Source organism: Morone saxatilis, unplaced genomic scaffold (assembly GCF_004916995.1).
Source record: "Morone saxatilis isolate NCDOM2014 unplaced genomic scaffold, NCSU_SB_2.0 Contig20, whole genome shotgun sequence".
Classification (NCBI taxonomy): domain Eukaryota; kingdom Metazoa; phylum Chordata; class Actinopteri; family Moronidae; genus Morone; species Morone saxatilis.
The window spans coordinates 11,881,193-11,902,589 of record NW_023339763.1 but is presented as its reverse complement, the minus strand read 5'-3'; the positions used below and the strand labels follow the sequence as shown (position 1 = coordinate 11,902,589).

Genomic DNA, 21,397 nt, shown 5'->3' with positions numbered 1-21,397 from the left:
GAGAGAGAGAGAGACAGACATACAGTAGATAGCACTGCACAGAGGGGTCACAGAAAAATAGAGGCAAGGAAGATGGGGAGGAGAAAACTACTGAATGAGGGACAATGAAAGAGACAAAGGGCAGGAATGTAATGTTTTTGCGATCACGGTTGTCCAGTTCTGTGTTGCGTTCTAGTGCTGAGTGAGCATGCTGCAAGACCGCCTCATCCAGTGAGAGCCAAGAGAAGCACTGAAAGGCAGTCGGCACCAACAAAGAGCCAGGAATAATGACAATGTCAATGGCTGCCTCAGACGTGTCCACACATATGCTCATGTATTCTAATATTCTCTCTCTATTTTGAGTATGAATTGTGTGCTGTGTTTATGTTGGACAAGATATGATCCTTTTTCATGTTCCTCATCCAGTTCGTTTTGTCAGTGATTTCTGTGTCCGATATCACTCCCTATTTAATACATAGTATAGGGCACAAGAATAAATGTTCAAATTCAGAGTGTGAAATGTATGCACTGTAATAAAGAGCGTCATTTCCACTGGGGATGGAGGGGACACTTTCTACAATCCTATGTTCTACCCTTTTACAGTTTCAGTTTGATGAATTCACTAAAAGACCACCAAACAGTCCTCGTCCTGACCGAGAGAAGCTCTGAGTTGATCAAAATGTTCAAATGCTCATCTGAGTTGCCTTCAGTTATTACTGTGCACTCACAGCAATTAAGCTTTTTCAAGCAGTAGTGATTCATTTGCAGACTTTTTGCCCCTGGATTTTGCCTCTCAGGCAACATACACACTGCCCTACCTTCTTGAACATATGCAGCTTGTGAGGAAGACCTGCAGACAACACTCAGGGCTAATACAAAATGGCACAAATCCTCTACATTTTCTGGTGAAAATCATGTTCTTCTTGTTTTTATATACAAATAATAAGACACTAGAACTGATTATTGATCAAAGACATATGACATTGCAATAATGCGTAATGTTCGACCTCAGTTAGCCCCAACACATTTCTGTCAGTATTATTTCTGGTTTGTCTGTATATTTGTAGTATGTGTTCATCCTGGAATATCTGAACAACTTACTGAGTAGAAGTCCAAAAACCCACAAGAGATAGTATTTGACAGGACCCAATCCACTGGGCTTTTTGTGTTGGACAGAGGAGTTCTAACACAAAACATCCAGTATCTGAGACAAGATCAAAGACTGTTTGATACAGTGCCAAGGTAAGTCCAACTGAGACATTCAAAGGGCACTTTGGAGACAAAAGATTGGAAATACTCTGGAAGTACTCACGCACAATGACCAACTATAACATGGTCTGATGGGAACTAATAGTTTCCACCTGAGGACTGTCTGTTGTACCAATCTACTACAGTTTAAGTTTGGGTTGGTGGTAGGGGGAAGGGTTTGGGAGGCTGAATCTGGCTGGGAAAACCTGAACCCTCACCATCCCATTACAATTAAGGCACTGCTGTTTCTGACTCTCACTTACTCACTCACCAGTATTACAGCCTAACCAATGCTGGATTTTTAGATTGACGCCAATATTGATATTAGAGGTGTTCTGATAATGGTATCGTAACGACTGTAGTTGATATTTGGGAGTTTAAATAATCAGATAACGGTACATCAGCCAATAGTTATATTGCAAATCATAAGCAACATCCCTTAGTTTTTCTTTGAAGAATGGTAACCAAGATATATACTAAGCACTAGTTGAGAAAATCAGCTTGTCAGTGGTCTCTGGTGGACAAAATGATGTAATGGAGACACTTTTTCCAAATGACCTCTAACATAATTTGGAATTTTTTGTATTGGCCGACATAAACACTGGTACTGATACATCTGCAATAAGCTACTTTGGCCGGTATAAAGGCCTGGACGATTTATCAGAACATTTGCTTTACAGCAACAGCAGAAATAAATGACGATGATTCCAGTGATGAAAAGACAGCAGTCACATAAGGTTGTGCTGCACAGGCAATTAACTTGTTTGTGTGACTTGAAGTAATTTCTATACAAAGTTAATGTTTTTGGCAACCTGCTCGGCTAAATGAACTGCTTGGCAATTATGCCACGATGTATGATTCTGGCTGCTCCTGCAGATATAGTTATTAAATCAATCAATGCTGCCAAGTTCCAAATGAATTTGAGTGAACTACAGCTGGTATAATTCTTTGTGTCTTCCAAGCGGGCCATCTCTGCTGTTTTAAGTTGTGTAGAGTTGAGTAGATGGAAACGAGCTGTGAAATGTAGCCTAAGAAATCAAACTGAAGCAAGACAGTCAGTTGCTGTTACATATCATTAGCTTATTCTGAGCGATGTTGAGAGTTAAGTAAGTCCCTTACTTAACATTTCCACTGTTTTACCACTCCACGCCATTTTTCGTTTGTTACTTCCAACTTCCCTTCGGCTGATATTAACCTTCCATCCTACTGCCGTCATTCAATTCTTGAGAAATCCTTTAAAAAGGGCTTAAGTATAGTTTCTGACAATGAGACAAGTGAAAGAAAATAAATCTCCCTTCATCCTAAACTGTCACATATTCCTTTGGCTGCCCCCACAATTGTCTGTCTAAGCAGAAAGGTATGACAGTCATCATGGTTGGGTGAGTAAGAGTGGAAGTACAAGTGGATAATTAGGGTCATCATGTAATTCCCTTGATGAACTGCGGAAGTGCCACAGGACATGTGAACGGGCAAGGGAGGGAGAACAGAGGCAAGGGGAGAGAAAATGAGATAGGGGGGCGGAGCGGAAAGTGCATAAGATACAGTATCATGCAAAGCTGCAGCTCACAAGAGAGCTGCCGAGCACAGGATGGCCTGGTTCACATTAACAGACAATTACTGTCTAATCTCAAAGGAGGAGAAATATAGCAGAGAATCACTGCAGGCCTATTCCTGTCTGCAACTTCTGCTTACTCCATTTCAGTCCTGGGACAAATAGTAACAGCAAATAGCAACTTCTGCCTTTGACTTAACTAAATCAAGACAATTAAGCCAAGTTGACAAATCAAAATGTTCTTCTGTGACTGTGCAAGTTTTCTTTGTAAAGCCTCCAAGCAGCTGGACTCAAAGATGGTTGTTAAATAATATTCGACTGATGTTCTTTGTTATCTTAACTCAACTGCGCCACCATCTCTGCTTCGGTCACTCATCTTACTCAAGAGAAAGCATGAAAATGTCAAGGATTACTGTTCGTTGACCCCATTTCTCACATTTCACATTAGGTTAAAAGGCTGTGTGTGCCAGCTGTGGGATTAAGGGAGCTGTTATATATGGGCAAGCTAAACGGGACACGTGTAGTTTTTGTGTGAGAGGGGAAACCTGCAGTTGAGGCAGAGTAAGAAAAACATTTCTTGAAACAGAAATGTATCAATTAAGAGGCCGTTTGTCTCTTTGGTAAATGATCCTCAGTTTCTCTAGATGTAAATAAGACGTTCTCTCTACGAAGAGGGGACAGCTGTTTTGTTGGACAGAAAAACATGTGAGTGTTTGTTGGAGTGCAACAAGATATGGAAATCTATTCAAATTCATGACCCACATGAGAATAGGGACTAGACACAGAGTGACACACATGTATTCAGTTTACAAATAAAAATCATGGACATAAAGACACACACACACACACACACACTTATACACACACTTATGGAGCTCCTAGGATTCCTCACATTCTGAGCAGGGGCCTGGGCATGCCAGCTGTTGGAATGTGACTCCTCCACACACACACACGCACACGCACACGCACACGCACACGCACACAGACAAATGTATGAGAAATGAATTGCATTGCATTTCATTTGACCTCAAATTAAAGGCGTTTTTCCTATGAATCATGTCTCGCGTCTCTGGAAATGCACTAAACACCGGATGTTAGATAGGATTAGATAGGCTCTTTTTTTTTTTTTAGGAAAATCCCCATCAAGTTTTTTTTTTGCCCGAACTACTTTAATATTGTAATATCCACTTTCTAATACTTCTATTTAAATAAATGTTGATTTTCATTAGGTATCTGATCCTAATACTGAAGGTTCTGATTCAAAACTTTAAGCTTAAATTATTGATAATATATGGAGGAAGGTTGAGAATGTCACGCGATCAGCTGGAAATGAAGTTGTTGTATATTTGTTGGGACTACAGAGATACTCCATTTTTGTCTCTTGAACAGACACCGGCTTGCAGTGCACACAAACAACTACAAGTTGTGACAGCTGATATGACCTGCTGCCCGGTGATGTTGACACACTGGAGAGTAACATTTATGAGGATCTTTTGACAGAAATGGAATATAATGTACATTACAGACGCCGTGGGTCGCCTTCCATAGAGTCCGCCAAGTTGAACTGCCTTGTTTCTACGGTAGTCCAAAACAGACAAACCAAACAATGGCTATAGATAGGGCCTTTCATGTTTTTCAAGTGTTACACGGACACCGTGGTTTGTCCTTCCCGCTTGGAAGGTGGGGGGGAAGCAAGGAAGTTGCAATCTGCAACTACACTGCTGCCACAAAATCTTACACACTGGCCCTTTAACAATCACTTAAGTATCAAAGCGGCTGGCAAGTCAATCTCTGTCAGTCCATTAATTGATGAATTAAGTAACAGTTTCAGCTCGGACGCTGACTCAACTGCATAAATCAAATCGGTTAAACAAGAGAACACTACTAAACACGTGGCACTCGTCTACCTTTTTTATGTTTTTATGTTCATCTGACATGTGGTTGTGGGCGTTAACTGGTCCATCATAACACAACACATGAGTACACACAAACACACGTATGAAAATAGCCACACACAACTGCAGAGGGACTGTTTGAGGTTCACAGTTCACACAGTGGTGTCTCCTTGACACAGCTGGGTTGATCAAATAGATAACTCTTGTGAAGAATGTGTGTGTGTGTGGCAGTAGTTTTCATGCCAGGCATACCTGTCTACCCAACATCAAGGCCTCGGTCACGCACATTATCACAGCACAGATGTCCTAAAATATTTAATTTTGTGGCATTTCTTGTGTCGACAATTCGACCGTCATAATCTATGTGCTCTTTTATTGAGAAGTTGCTGTTTTCCTGGGAGACGTGTTTGTGCAGGTGGTACTTGGTTACACAGGCACTACCTCACTCCAGATTTCCTCTCGCACTGTACGCCCACGTTTCTCTCTTCTTTTGAAGTGCACCCAAATTCCACTGAAAAATGTATAGTCCAATACAACTGCCGAAACCTTTCTGCTCTACTCGACCTAATGTACTTTTCCTGACACGTCTCTCCGACATGATCCATTCAGTGTCACGTGTTTATCGTAAAGAAACAATTAGTCTTGAACTCTTTAGTCTTTCCATACTACTCGTTCCTTAATATTATTGGTTGTGATTTTGCTGACTTAGGAATAAAGGATTACTGTCATAACTGTCATTCACTGGGTAATAACATTAGCTAAGCTTGTAAATGTGAAAAAGTACTGAAAGTGCAAGGCCTCCTTTTGATTTTGACCTCACTGTGACTTTCCAAAAATAGACAGAACCACTGGATCTGTTTGTCCGTTGAGAGATCAACTGATACTATTGTAATTTTTAACAGAGTAGACAAGGACAAAGGGCAAGTCTCACAGCTAAGCAGATCATCCTGCAACTAAAAGGTTACAAGTTCAGGCACAGATAGGCCATTATTTTCAACTGTGTGTCGGGAGTGAGAGATTTTGTAGGGGATTTCATACAAATAAAAATGCTGTTTCAAAATACGTTAAAACACCAGCCTGCTAATGCTATTTAATGGTACTTTGCCAAGTTTACTAATGGCATACCCTACAGCTGTGTCTGGTAAAATATTATACATGCGTTAAGTATTTTTATAAAAGTAATATCACTATTAAATTAAACCATACGCCTTGTTGTATTTTACTTTGACTGACAACTTAAGGTCTTGGCATTCTCCCACAGTTGGAAGTGTTTGGACATAAAATTCCCAGAAGTTAAGGTAAGCTGAGAAAGAATGAGGTTTTGGGGGGGGGGGGAGAAATACTGTGCTTACATCTGAGGCCAGAACCACATAGGCATGTATTTTTCTCATTGTGTACAATATTAAGGATTAGTGAAGTACTTTTGTGCCGTTTTCTCAAAACACAGAAGGTATCACTTTTCACAGGGTCAACAAAAGCCACAACAAAGACGCTTGTCAGGTCCTGAAATCACCGCGAACAACCTTGTTATGGCATATATGGAGAGACAGAGGGGGTCCAAACAGGTAGTATGAGATCTAAACCTTTTTCAAAGGCTGGATGAAAACCCAACCCACAATTCAGTTGGGGAGTTGAGGAGCATTATTTCAGCTGGATGTTCAACCGGTCATAACAAATTAGCATTTGCATTCAAACAAACCAAGATTATTACAGACCCAAATTGTTGCCTGTCACTGACTCCTAGCATAATCGCTGTGTTTACTCTAATATTGCCTCTTAAAAACAAAAACAAAAAGATCCCAAGTTTGTCTGCACCTACCTCCGATGATCCGTGTCCTCTTTCTGGACCTGGACTGGATCTTTGTAAACCTTCCAGTGAAATCACTGGGGTCAAACGTGTCCAGCGACAGAGAGGCAATACGCTCCAGAACTATCCCATCCTGGCCTTGGCTCTGGTTCCCCGGATCTTGGTCCTGACCTTGGCTCAGAGAGTGGCCATCGCAGTGGTCTGAAGCGCCGCTTTCAGCCCCGGTGCTTCTTACATCTTCTAGCGACATCTCCACTCTCGGCCCTACGAGCCGCAGGAGCTCTATCCACTTCTGGTGGTCAAAACCTGGCCCTCTGCTAAGGGGCTACCAACGCTAGCTAAGGAGAGACACTACTACATCATGTTTCGACAGAAGACTCGGAAATATATTACAAAAAACAACAACGAAGAAACCTCGTTCCAGAAACGCAACGCTTTGGAAAAAGATTTAAGCACAGTATTCAGGCAGTCCTAAAATCCGTTTTCATTTTCTTCATCCTCTTTTTGTCCACATTTTGGTATCCAATTTCTTCTCACAAGGGTTTCCTCTCTTTATGTCGAGTTCATTCAATCCAGAGAAAGTGAGCTCATTGCTTTGTTGATACAGATACACAGCTCTCCTGAGAGTTCAGGTTCTCCCCCCCCCGAGTCCCTTTCTTACTCTCTTGTTGAAGATTTTCTTTAAAAATATCTCTCTGTCTTCTTTAGTTTGAGAAGCACTTTTATTTTTTGTAAAAGTTCAGCTGTCTTCTCGGTGCGTGCCCCGTTTTTGCTCTCACCTGTTCTTTGTTTCTTCCTCTCTCAGTCTCTCTCACTCCTCTGGCTCTCTGAGGCACAGCTCTGTTTCTCCGCTCTCAGGTGGTGAACGAGGGAGGGATCCAATTCCAAGAACGTAGCTTGATTGGGTGGTTTGGGAAGTTTGGGTGGTTCTCTTATCCCCTCTCCCTCTTGTCTTCTTTTTCTCTTTTCTCTCTCTCTGGGGGTTTTTCCCATCACTACGGAGTGTTTGGAAATGAGACGATTATTTCTTTCTCGTGTCCTCTCTCACACACCTGTTTGCTTCTTGTTTCATCCTTTCCGCCTCACATAGTAGCAAAGCAAGGTAGAATGGTATGCATGTGCTTGATTCAGACAGCCAACACATGGCGTGTGGGTGTGAGTAAGAGCCTGAGTCCCTGTACTCACTGGTCGAGGCTGTTTAGCCAGTTACAGCAACCTCAACGTGTTAATGGTGTAGGATTACCGAGGGCAGACACACCCCTTTACAGAAGGGGGAAACAAATCCAAACACAAACAGGAAGAATCCTGAACACAGGCAAAGACAGGAGGGGTTTTTGTGAAGGCTGGCTGTTCGTTGTTGATTAGCAGATGTACTTTAAAAGGTACATTTGAGGTAGTAGTGTTAAGCGTTTTTAAATCTACCTCCACAGCTGGAAAAATATCCATTTAAATGCTCATCTCTTTTCCTGAGGAAGTAGTTTAAAGAGAACAATGACAACTGGATACAATGTCATGACTTCAATAGCTAGGGAACAGTCCTCCTTGATGGCAAAAACATCCTAGGTCCAATCCTTTAAAGGGAAGGAATTAACCTAGGTCTCAAAACCCTAAATGACCTCATGCCCCTTATCTACAACAATCGAATCTTACAGGAAGTGCAGTGTACTGTTTTGGTCTAGCCTTAATTACATGTGGTCCTCTAATTCTGGCTAAATCACTCTCGATACTAAAATAAGACATGTAACCACTCCCTCAATTTTCGCAAAACTTTCTCAGCAGAAATGTTACGAAAGTCTTTCATGTAACAATTTTCAAAAAGTGAATAGAAGTCGTTTTACACATCAGAAAGTTAGAAATTCTTCAGAGTCAATGAAACTGTTTTTCTATTTTGTCCTTATCCCTCCTGTATTTTACTCTCACTTTCTCTGTAGGGTAGTTGGTATCCTCAGGAGACACGTACCCTGAGGTGACTTCCTGCTGTTTATGCCACTATTGTCATGACATCAGCTGCACTGAGTGCCTCACCCGAGAGCCCGTGCGCGTAGGTGCGAAAACAATCTAACTTTCATATCCTCTTTCACAAGACCACAACACAGGTTTAAGACTATCGTGACAGTGTGTCTGTGCTCCTTTGTTAGGGCTGCTGTATGCGCTCAGCACATGAACACAACATTTAATCAGGCTTGAAATCTCATTATGTATTTTTTGTTTAAATGAGTGAAGCAATCTGGCACGAGGATTAGAAACTCTCGCTTTCTTCCAATGCAGTTTCACTGGCTCAAAAGAAATATGCCTCACACTGAGGGATTCCTTGTTGCACATGAAACGAAAAAACACATTTTTCTCACTTCTTTAGAGAGAGAAACTATTTTAAGTGAGATGATTAAACTGAAATGTTTAACAGTTTGCCACAGCTTCTTAAAATATGTTTCACCATCAACCATCTGTCAAGGAAATAGTTAAGGGTGGCAAACAAGCACAGGGAGGCACGGTGCCAAAGTCAGTTACAGAGGCGTGCCGTCCCCTAGGGGAGTACAACAGCCAAGTATTAACACAGACACACACACACACACACACACACACACACGAGGGGATTGTTTTTGTCTTTTCATTAACTGACAACTCGGGCCAACCAATCAAAGAAAAACAAACAGGTTAACCAATCATCTTCAGGAATGTGTTGACAAAGAAAGAGTCGGGTGCTGTGGTGGCGATGGTGGGTGGGACACGAGACAGTGACAATGAGAAAACATATCTATTCAACCACATGGGTTTTTTTTAATCATTTTGTCTACTTTCATTCAACTGAATATGTTAGTCTACAACATGCTGATGGAGCACATTAGCTCTGGCTGCACAGTGGTAGATAGATGATAATGGCCTCCACTGCGCTTCTCTGACAAGCTCCTCAGGTTTGTCGCTCTCGTGTTTGCTTGACCTGATTAGTCAGTTTTGTTTATACTTTGCAGGTCAAACGCGGTCAGTGTCACTCATCATACACCCAGGATAATCCCATCTATTCTTCCCTTTGCACTCTATTTAACTCTGTAATGTAAATGAGTCTCTTGTTTTTACATGGTTCCAAGTGAGTACAGTTGATGACACTGTGTGAAACACAGTAGGTGCCCTGCTGACAAGATAAGACAGGAAGTCTGATAAATGCCCTCTAATAAATGCATTGTATTATTCAAATACATACAACAAAAAAACCCTTTGATGGTTGATTAGCATGCCACATACATCACTGAGAATCATATTTTTAAATGACTGTTATCTTAACCTCATTTTTCTCGGGTTAGTAAGCAGATGTTGCACATAAATCAGCCTGCGTATGAATTATGAGATAAGCATCACCTTCCACCCATTGTGCAGACATGCTTTGATTGATTGGGACAACCAGACACACCCAGACACACAACCCACAGGGTCATGGCCTGTTTTTAGCCAGAAAACTCCATGCTAATGACTATGATTTGGCCCCGCCTCAGTGCCCCCTTCAGCCGTGCACGTCTTTCTTTGTCTGTGCCTTCTGAAAAATCTCAATTTCTCCTCTCATCACATCAGTCACTCCACGACAGTCAGCCGTCATGTCTGATGGTCTCCGTCTTTCTCTTAGACAAAGTGGTGCCATTCAGACTCACACGCTGTCTGAAATATAAAACTAGTTCCTCTCCCACACAGACATTGCCTAGGTCGGAGGAAAACCACAAGGAATGTGCCAAGATGACTTTTTAGCGCTTACCATTATCATTAACGATCTCCTTTGCTTCTTTAGTTCCTCGTCTAAACGTTTCTGCATCACACACCGACTTCATCAATCAAGTTGTTTGTACATTTATTTGAGAATGACAATAGTAACGAACCCTACTAGACTGAAATTCGGGCCCATCTTCTATGTTTTAAATGGCGAGTGAGATTCGATCTACCTGACGGTTTACATTTGGTTCATGAATTGTGCCTTAAAGCAAACTGCACAAATTGCACCTTTAAGCCTGCTGCACAAGAGGCCATCAGTAGACACCACACACCTTTTTCAGGTATGTGTCTTGTTATTTTATCGTCCTTTTGCATGGACTCGAAGGCAACCTCACCCCACGAACCACTTCTTCTCCGATTATCATCTTTCCACCTGTTTAAATTGCAACCTCTGCGACCTCTGCGACAACAGAAAAACCTTTTATTTCGCCTGTCACTCAAATATGTTGTCACGTTAACAGTCGTTAAGAGTTCGCCCCACATGCTCAGTAACCCGGTCTACTTCATTTATTTTTACTTTCCAATGTCCCTCTTGACATGTGTGATATCTAAAGACGTGTGATCAGCTTGCAATATACATTTATTTGACCACCTGGTGAATGTTCACATTTTTCCAACCACTCGAAAATGACCGTTGTTTTTTGGCAGGTGAATGAAGTAAATCTACCAACCACTTGCATGTTTTACCGGCATTTGGCGCATGTGGTGCTAATATATGCTCTGTGTGATCATCACCAGCAGGTAGCAGGGCGGCAGTAGCCTGATTATCAGACTGAACGGCCATTTCCTTTTTACCTCGCTTGAATCTGATTGGAGCTAGGGCAGCAGTTTCAGGCAACATGAATACATAATCTATACCGAAATAAACAGAAAAGATCGTATGTCTTTCACATGTAGAATCTCATAAGAAATGTCTAAAGTCTAAATATTTACCACCCAAATACTATCATAACTTGTAGCCATAGTCCAACTGCTACAACTATGATTACTGCCACTGCTGGTACAGCTGATCACAGTAGTGGTAACAATAATATCAGTCAAATGTCCTTCATCTTCGTTTTATCTCCTGTCATCGCCGGCTTATACACTGGCTCTACAATGGCGCCCCCTGCAGCCCATTACAGAAGTAATTGTGCTCATGCAATTGGTCACAAACCTGATTCAGGCAGTCTTATTCTTCTTTGTTTGTTTGTTTGTTTTATACTCTACTGTTCCTTTGGTAGGAAAATCATCTAACTTTTGGCTGCCTGCTCAAACTCTCTCTAGACTGCAACAGAAAGGCAGCTCTGAGAGAGTAAAAGATATGAACATTTCTGACTAAATCTACTTTTTAATAAAAAAAAACCTGTCAATTATGGCGGATTCTGTAAGCAAGGTGGGGGATAAGCGCTACCACATTCATTAATTCATGCACAAATACTACCCATGGCCGTGCACATAACAAACACACAGTACAGTATGCCCACTGGCCTTTCCATACATATATAGAGCCGTGTTACGTAACACTATCTCTGGGGTCTCTAATATGCAGACTAATGCCTCAGCAAACAGCCTCAGAGCTCCATCAAATCTAACAGCACTTAAGTCCTAACTCAAACACACAAAACACACAAGTCATATGAATTAATTCTCGACCAGAACTGTATATAGTTATGTCAACACAAGGCTTAAGAGATCATTTAAAGTAAAAGAGTGTTCGGCTACTCTCAAGGCAAAATTCAGGAGAAGAGCCATCATGAAGACACCGCAAAACGAGCTCTACTCTCTATCGCACCTGAGGCAAAGTCAGACAGGGAGTGTGACGGCAAGGAATGTCAGCGTGTGTGTGTGTACCGATGCCTCCGTATGTGTGTGCCAGGCAGAAAACACCGGGTTATGTAATCCAGTGGGAGTGAGGTGCCGGGTGGTATCTATGGAAACGCTGACAGCGAGGAAAGATAGATAGTTCCCCCGCCTGACTGAGGTTCACCAGTCGGGCGTCAGTGTGGGAGGTCAAACACAGTTTCTGCTCTTTCGCCGCACGCCACACACACACACACACACACTGGATAAACTATAAAATGCAGGGCCATTAATATAAAATCCAGGTTTTTCTTGTTGTTATTTAAATCATTCAATTTTTAATCAAAACTGTCCTCATCTGATTTCCTTAACCCTACATGTTGGTATTGACAAACAAGAAATGAACGTATGGCACTTATATTTGCTGTGGTACATACAGAAACTGTACTAGTTTTAGCAGCCGAAGTGGCCCACCCAGTGTGTTATAATACAACTCCGCACGCTTACCAACATACATGTGATTACAGAGGATTACTACATCTAAATGAGTGGAAAATCCCAATTCTTCACATTCTTTAAAGATGCTTTAGTACTATGTGTCTGCACTGGATTCTTGCTGTAGTTATTCCTTCTATCTTAAACCAGGGACAACTTTAGGAGAATACTTTGCCTTAACATGAAGATGAGGAACAGACTCATTATACTTTGACACCAGTTCCTTCACACAGACTTCGTAAACTGGGAGCACACAATAAACTGTGTGTAGGAGTGGGAGGAACGTCACGGAAGCACAGATCTGTGGCACACATGACCTGCTGCCTGTGTGTGTGTTACTTGTAGCGTAAGTCCACACACAGAACAATGGAGTTAACTGGGTCGCCCCTTGCCGACTGGCTGTGCCAAACAGCTGGAGAGATGGAGAAGGACTCTGATTGAGTCATGAGGAAGGAGGGGGAGGAATAAGGAGGGAACAGGGCCTGAAATAGGTGCCCGAATAAAACTAGGCAAAAGGGAGAGGAAAGATAAAGTGTGTCGGTGATTCATCACCAAAAATCTGTCAAATCAGTACGTGTGGCTGCGTATTTACAGATGACAAGGAAATGAAAGAGCCTGTAATAGTGGTGCGGCGTGCTATGTGTGGCTGTACACTGTAGGAGAGCATGGGAATAACACATGCTGCAACACTGGCTTTCTCCCACAGCAAACACGTTCAACTCTGACTCCTGAGCATCCTCAGCTGTACAACAATAAAAGTGCACACAGCTACTCAGGCGGGATGATGGGCCAAATCCAAGTGTCACAATCGTGGAGGGCTGTGTTTTTAATCCTCAGTGAGTGGCCCCAAAGGCTTTAGACGTGTGTACCAGACAGGCACCGGAACTGAGAGTCATTCACGTTATCTTTATGTTTATGTTTCACTGTGTTTATGTGTTGTATTATATGTATTCTGTGCTCTCTCATTAACGTAAGATACCTACCTAGCTGGTAGCTAACAGGCAGTGTAGCACATTATCTCTCACCGCCATCACGGTGTGTATTTACAATCAACACCGAGACGCTCAGCTGCCTCACAAAGCAACGCGGCATTGTCCGTGGTACGAGTGCTGCCGAGGGAACGTGGACGCGTGTTTGGGTTACTCACATTTTCTTTCATGAAACGGGTGTGGACCACTGTAACCAGCTGAGCCTGTAGCTAACCCGATAGCCAGCGGAGCTAGTACAAGCCCCCCCCAGTGGTAGTTATATCGAGGTTATATCAAGACATTGCTCGGTTGCCTTTGTATCGGCACAGAACCGTCAAACGCCACCAGACACGCAGATAAAGCGACATTAAACTGAACGGTACCTTTTCTGCGTCGACCTCGTCGGCTACAGGGACATTTCCTAGCACGGGTTCTTTGTTTATGTGTTTTAATGGCTTGTTTTCATCAATCCGTCTCGTCTCTCTCCTTCAGGAGTCGTGCCGCCCCGGCTGACAGCACTACTGCTCGGGATGACATGGCCCCGCCCCTAGCAACCAATTAGATGCCAAGGTTCTGGAAACTGAGGCAAAGCTCGCTCCCTATTGGTTGGCGGAGGCGTCCATCAACGTGTCGCTAGGGGCGCACCTTGGTCCAAGGGCAGGACACCTGCCACGGGAGGATGCTGAGCGCCGCAGGTGCGGTCAAATCAACTGATGAAGGAGCTGTAGAAGAACATTGGAAAGAGTTTGTTGTGGTCCCATGATAAAAGACGCGTTTAACACAGGCAGCTAAAGAAATCATTAAATAGTCAGCTCCTCTTGAGCATGCAAATGTGTGTGAGGCTTTTTTAAAAATCATTAAATGGTCTGTTTAATCATATAAGGTGAAATTCCACACATTTTCATTGCTCATGAGTAGTTTAGTTACTCAACCCAATTAGTTAAACCTCTTAATGACGAAATCCATAACTTGTTGGACTATACTTAATTTATACATTTCTAATATTTTCTAAATGTAATTATATGATTAGCTTATGTTCTTATTTTTACTTTATGCTTCAGATTTATACTTCACTTCACTACATTTTGGAAGCCAATATTGTACTTTTTACTCCACCACATTTATTTGACAACATTACTTAATATTTACATTGCAGATTAAGATTATTAATACAAAATATAAATAACTATTGATGAATTATGATGTTGTTATGATGTTCTTAGCTACAGAGCAATATACAGAGCATCTGAAATTAGCCCTCACCTTTACCAGCTGCAACATGCTTACACATAAAGGTATCACTAATAATCCAGGGATATATATGATTCTGGACAGGACCATTCTGCATAACTAGCCCTATTAATAAAGATTATCATTATTATCATTACTTGTAGCCTACTTTTATGCAATTTTTACTTTTACAGAGATCATTTAAGTATGATTTTGCATTACTTTTGCTTGTAACAGAGTATTTTTGCACTGAGGTATTGCTACTTTTAATTAAATATCTGAGTTCCACCTGTATGTCCTCCTGTATGGCAGCATTAAACTACTAACAGCACTCATGAGGTTTTTATTACTCATGAGAAATGTAGTGTTTAATGAAATCCAAATAATTATTTCTATCTGGAATAAAATGATAACCTGCTAAAATGTTACTGTCCTGTAAATCATAAATCTCCATTCGTATCAGTATGTGTGTGTGCTTATGTGGGTGTTGTATTAGTCAGGTTTGCTCCTTTGAAAATACACCCCCGCTTGTTTTGTTTTTGCTGTGTTCCTGTTAGGTTACAGGTAGCCTTAATGGGTAGTTTATTGCTCACACAAAAAATGTTGAAAAATGTTTGTTCTCCTCTTTTTATTATTTCAGTCAAAGAGCCGTCTCTGTGGGGAAACACAAAATTTACCAACCCGACTCCAACAAACACAATGATATACAGAACATACACAGAGAAAACAGTCTCCTGTACCAAATATTATACAACAAAAATAAACATATGCACATTTGCACAGTATAATATGAAATGATAGACCTTATTTCATCAGAGGGGGATCCACGTCTTGGTATGCTTTGCAGAAATTTGTACAATCAATAAACCACCTCTTCTCTCCACTTATAACCCTCCCTGTTTTGGTCTTCTTTCACCATTATCTGGCTGATGATTGTCATTTAATTAAAGCAACTGTTAAAAGGCAGCAAAAAGTCATACTACAGTATATATCAGTATAAAAAAGTATAAATACAAACATGAACCAAAGTTAGAACAGTCCAAGTAATGTCTGACAAGCACAGTGACAACACAACTGAATTAAATAAATCCAACATGTATTGGATTAGTGAATTAAATGCAGCATGGTACTCCTTAACCAAACATTTTAATCCAGTCCAGGTTATAAGAAAGGTAAAGAAAAGTATGATTCAATGGTATCAACGTGCTGCAGCATATTGGTTCAGATTTATAATGAATGGGAGCACCTACTGTACATGCAGATGGAGTGTACAAAATGGCATGTGACAAACAAGTAAGGAAAAATTCAGATTACACTAGTTATATCAGAACGACATAAAAATATGGGGGAAATGGGCATCGGTTTACAGTCAGTGGGGAACAGGAAGCTGCTTCTGCACATAACTGATGTGCAACATTCAGTGACTGTCGATGATTAAGTCTCTTTCTCTCACGTTTTTTCTCCCATTGACTGTTTCTCTCATATTTTGTACAGGTAGTTATAATCTTTTCTTCATTCAGTAACATTCACTTTGGAAATTACATTTCATTTTTACATAATTCAAAATGCAAAAGCTCAGTTTATATTGTCATTTTTATACTTATCACATTTGATGATAGTAGAAATCTTTAACAGAACCATTAATATCATGTGTCAAAAATGACAATTTACCATGTCAGTAAATGTTTTATTTTATTAGATCTGTTTCATTAATTAAATAACATTTGTGGCATTTATATGATAATTTTGCATGATCACACATGCTAAAATGCAAATGTACTCCTTCATTTGCAGTTTTATTTCTACATTTTCCCTAGCAGGGTATTACAGAAGACAATCTCATCAGTAAAACTAATCGCACCAGTAAACCCAGCAACTGATGGTGCAAAGAGACCTTACCAGAAAGAGACGACAACAAAAGAGCAGAGAGAATAAATACAGAGGGGTGAAGCAGAGAGCAGAACAAATGTCATGGATTATTTGGATTGCATAATAAATGCATACATTCAATTGTGTTATTTGAAATGTGTTATAGAAGATACTAAAATGACATGTAAAATTGACTTGCATTTGCATTTTAATAGGTCAAATAAAACAATGCGAGCTGGATTTTAGTTTTCAGATATGCTTGTTTTGGTGCACATTCAATGAAAACATATAAAACTGCTGATTTGCATTTTCATTTTGTTATGTCTGCATCATAATTCCATAAACCATGTTTGAGTGCTACATTTTATGCAGTCCAAGACTCATTCTTTGTTTTTGTTGGGACTAAAACCATTTATCCTTGAACCCATTTCTCAGCTCAGCGGCTCATGAGCATTACATCTGTGACATCCTTAAGTAAATCAATAATAGAAAACAGTGTCTGTGAGATAAAAGAGATATTTGGATGCTTTTCTCCCAGTTACCTCTCCTGTTCTAGCTCCGTAATCTGACAAAAGAAGGGTTCACTAAAGTAAAACATAACATCTGTGGGACATTATGTATTCTAGAAAATAAGTACTTTTCTTGCTTGAAGAGAAGTTCATTGTGATCATCCTCAGGGTGGCAGCGAGATGTACAGTATATGCTGGTATTTATTATTTCACCGTCTCCTCTTCTTCGTCACTTTACTGTAAACTCACCCGGAGGAATATCAAATGTATGGCCACACAAGCATGCAAGCATGGGGGCAATTGTAGCTCCACTGGTACAAAGGGTCATCCACTAATTGTAAGGTGGGCGGTTTGATCTCTGGCTCCTCGTGCCCACACAAAGTGACTTTTAGCAGGACCCGAAAGGTGCTAACTGTGCGTATACGTAGGGTAAAAAAAGTGCTTTAGATAAAAGCGTGTAATTGTGGTCATTTCTACAAATGTGGAACATATCAGAGCATGATGAGACAGCACAGTGATTGTTATGTTTCTTCCGCTGGGAGGTCAGTCTCGTTAAAACACACCAGTGCTACCGTCACGTAGGGGACCACAGATATAACCAGTAATTGGCCCTCGACCCGTAGTTTACAAAGTGCCAGAAAAGTTCCTGCCTTCCTCAGGCGTACCGAGGATCTGCGCCAGTCAGTGACACCCGCTGGAGGTAGGCTGGTAGCTGGTAGAAAGGAGCCCGTGGCATCTCCATCAAGATTGTGGAGGAGGTGAGGCTTTTGCGGTCTTTTTTTAACGTGTGTCGTCTCTGCCAGCGACAGAGTAAGACTTCCACCTGCTCTCTGAAGAAGCTGGTGGTCAAGGTGTACAGGATGGGGTTCAGGGCGCTGTTGATGGGAAGGATAAAAATGACAACCCAGCTGGAGATGGTACCTAAAGGCACAGGGAACACGAGCAAAGTTTGCCACATTTTTAAGCAGTACGTGCATGTGGATGCTTTTTATTATGCTATTCCATAAGTTAAGGATTCAAACAGTAGAACACTGCTGTGTGACAGGGTGATTGTAGGAATGTAATGTAAATATAACCTTAAAAAGAGGGTGCTGTTTGATTTCTTACCAGGTATTTCCACCTCCAGCAGTGAGAGGATTTTCACCATAAATATGGGAATCCAGCAGAGGGCATCAGAGAACACTATGAAGAAAAACCTGTTGGCTACGGCCACATCTCTGTGCAGTCTGCTCCTCAGGTCTGTTGCATTGATGCCAGTTTTGTAGACAGAGTAGAACATGCTGGAGTAGGAGAAGGCGATCACCAGGAATGCCACCAGGTTTAGACCTAAAGAAACGCACATGCTATTAAATGCAGTGGTGGTAGAAGTATTCAGATCCTTTATGTATCAATACATTAATGTAAAAATGCTTCATTATAAGTTAAACTCCTGCATTCAAAATCCTGCTTAATTAAAATAACAAAAGTATTCTCAGCAAAATACCTAAATGTAAAAGTAGTTATTCTACAGAAAAATGGCATCTGTGACTGATACATAGATGACACAAGAGTCAATACGTGAGCATCATTTCAATGTTGTAGATTGTGGAGGTGGAGCTAGTTTGGATTAATTCATACACATTTCAATAGTTTAGTCATGTGTTCCCAACCTGAGCCCCCTGCAAAGAGTCACACATCTGAAGGGTCATGAGATGATTAATGTGGGATGTATGAAGAAAAAGAAAAAACAAATATTAATTCTAAGTAAAGTCTTAATTCCTTGGACCTTTTTCTAATTTTAGCTTGTTTTGTGACATAATGGATCATTGTACCCCTTTGGGCTTCAAACTATTGTATAAATTTAACTGTGTGATACGTTTAGAGGGGAGCTCATAAACATAATAAACATCTGAAACGTGATAAGGAGCCCAAACTAGACACAGATGTTTTGTAAGGGGTCACAAGCCAAAACTGTTGGGAACTACTACTACTCTTTAACAATGTATTCCAATCTGAAAAGTAAGTGACTACAGCTATATGTAGTGAAGTAATCAAGAAAGTACCTCAAAATAATACTATAAAGACCTAAGTAAATCTACTTTGTTACTTTCAACCACTGCGTAAATGTGCAAATAACACAAGTATGCAGGTGCAGTATTTACACTACACAAACACAGATACTGTACACACATGGATTTTAAATGCATGGATTCAAAATGTGCATATATGTATACAGAAAAGCTAGTGAAACTGTGTAACTCGTGAATTATTTCACAGGATTATTATTTTAACAGCCTAGTGATGTAAATGCTGGTATTTTAGGCAGAATTGTCCAATAATTCATTCATCACTGTTGTCAGACTTCCACGGGTCCTCAGTGAGAACATTGAGTAATAAGAACCCAGACTAATCATGCATTGTTGATGGAGCCATGGTGTTTGCTGTGTAATAGCCCAATTTAAGGTGCAATGCTGTAACAATGCCACTAAAGATAGAATCAGATCATCAGCTCTTGAAACATCAAAGATGGCAGGATGGCTTATATGGATTTATAGTATTTAATCTCAGTGTGTAGTGCAATTTATCACTTTACAGTGTTTTTTCCCCTTTATGGCATGAATGTGTTATCAGTTTGAATGAAGAGGATTAGGATTTAAAGGTACACTCAGGTGCTAAACTACTAACACAAAAAAGATGCAAAGACTGTTTTAATGAATCAGTATTCAGTGTAAAATGAACAGTTGTGAAAGAAATTATACTTTTTTCCTTCGATTTACCCAGAAAGATCCCTGTGGAGTATCCTTTGGCAGTAGGTTTTTCTTGCCTGTCTGAGTGCAAGGGAAAGCAGACCCCATTACGTCCGTAGTAGTTTCCAAACACGTCCTCATTCATTAGGGGCACTGCTGCAATAATGAACCCCAGTAGCCAGATAGAGACTAGGACCACCTTGCAGCGGGACAACAAACATGCTGTTAGGATTTCAGACAGAGTACTCTTCAAACACCAGTGAAAAATGATTTAAGCAAATTGATGACTTGGTGGATTACACTTTTTTGGTCATTTAATTGACCAGAGCTTTAATTCAAATGACAAGTCTGTGTTGACTGATAAGTCATTTCAGTAGATGGCAGAGCTTTCTGAAAGGTTTTCTTAAAAGGAAGTTTTTCCTTGCCATTGTCACCAAGTGTTTGCTCATGATGGGTCTCTGTAAATAATTTTACAAAGAGTACGGTCTAGACCTGTTCTACATGAAAAGTGTCCTAAGGTAACTTCTGTTATGATTTGCCACCATACAAATAAAACAGAATTGAATTCTCACAGAGAGACTCTTTCAATCAGACTTACATCAAGGATGAAGGAGCATTTATTGTAAATGATTCTTATGAAGATCTGTTAAAATAACCGCTTCCTCCATGCTTTTATTTTGATAGTGTCTTTTGTTGTCATGCGGTCTGTTTTATTTTTGACGCAGGATTTTGTGAGACTTGTTCAGTTATGGTAACTGCGAGCATCGACGGAGGTCGCACGGGACAGGTCAGGAGAGTCCATGTGCATGAAGAAAGGAAACCAGGTTACAGACAGGTTGCATCCTGCAAAGATAAATTGATTGAAGTAAATTAATAGAGCGGCCTAGCTGGAATGGGAACAAAATCTTCATAACGACTCATTTACAATAAATGCTCCTTCCATCCTGATGTAAGTCTGATTGGAAAGAGTCTCTCTGTGAGAATTTCAATTCTTTTTATTTGTAATGGTGCGCAAATCATAACAGAAGTTTACCTTAGCGCACTCTTTCATGTAGAACAGTCAGACGTTACTTCTTTTTGTAGAATTATTTAACAGAGACCCCACGATGAGCAAACAACGTTGGTGACATATGGCATATAGAAGAATAATATGTTTCTCTTTTAAGAAATACCTTATCATGAGAAGCATCTCGCCATCTTACGAAATGTACTTTATCAGTCAACACAGGGACTTTCATTTTGCTATTTACATTATAAGCTAAATGCTTGGTCAATAAATGACTCAGTAATATGAGTGTTATTCCATCCAAGTCAATTGATTGTTCTGGTTTAGCATGTCTCATCAGTTCTTCCACTTGGAGTGGAGTTATAGTGACTCCTTGTTATGATAACATCCTTTTAATCAGCCATCCCTGTGTTTTTATGTGCTTCTCCTCGCTTTGCACAGGTGGTCCTAGTCTCTATCTGGCTACTGGTTTCAGTTATTGAGCAGTGCCCCTAATGAATGAGGACGTGTTTGGAAACTACTACGGACCGTAATGGTGCTGCTTTCCCTGCACTCCGACAGGGCAGAAAAAAACC

General features: G+C 40.7%; 2 protein-coding genes across 2 annotated transcripts in view; both read right to left on the bottom strand.

The window, feature by feature from the left end:
• The window catches only part of fryb (furry homolog b (Drosophila)), a 46,654-nt gene extending 39,377 nt beyond the window's left edge, over window positions 1-7,277 (bottom strand). Inside the window, 1 exon segment of the mRNA XM_035666070.1 lies at window positions 6,494-7,277. Coding sequence (XP_035521963.1) covers window positions 6,494-6,731 — 238 coding nt within the window. The 5' untranslated portion in view covers window positions 6,732-7,277.
• Window positions 7,278-15,398: 8,121 nt separating this feature from the next.
• The window catches only part of rxfp2a (relaxin family peptide receptor 2a), a 45,520-nt gene continuing 39,521 nt past the window's right edge, over window positions 15,399-21,397 (bottom strand). The window contains exons 18-20 of the mRNA XM_035665982.1: window positions 19,847-20,015; window positions 18,198-18,416; window positions 15,399-18,011 (exon numbers count right to left, since the gene is read on the bottom strand). Of these exons, the coding sequence (XP_035521875.1) occupies window positions 17,746-18,011; window positions 18,198-18,416; window positions 19,847-20,015 (654 nt within the window). The 3' untranslated portion in view covers window positions 15,399-17,745. The remainder of the gene's footprint in view (window positions 18,012-18,197; window positions 18,417-19,846; window positions 20,016-21,397) is intronic.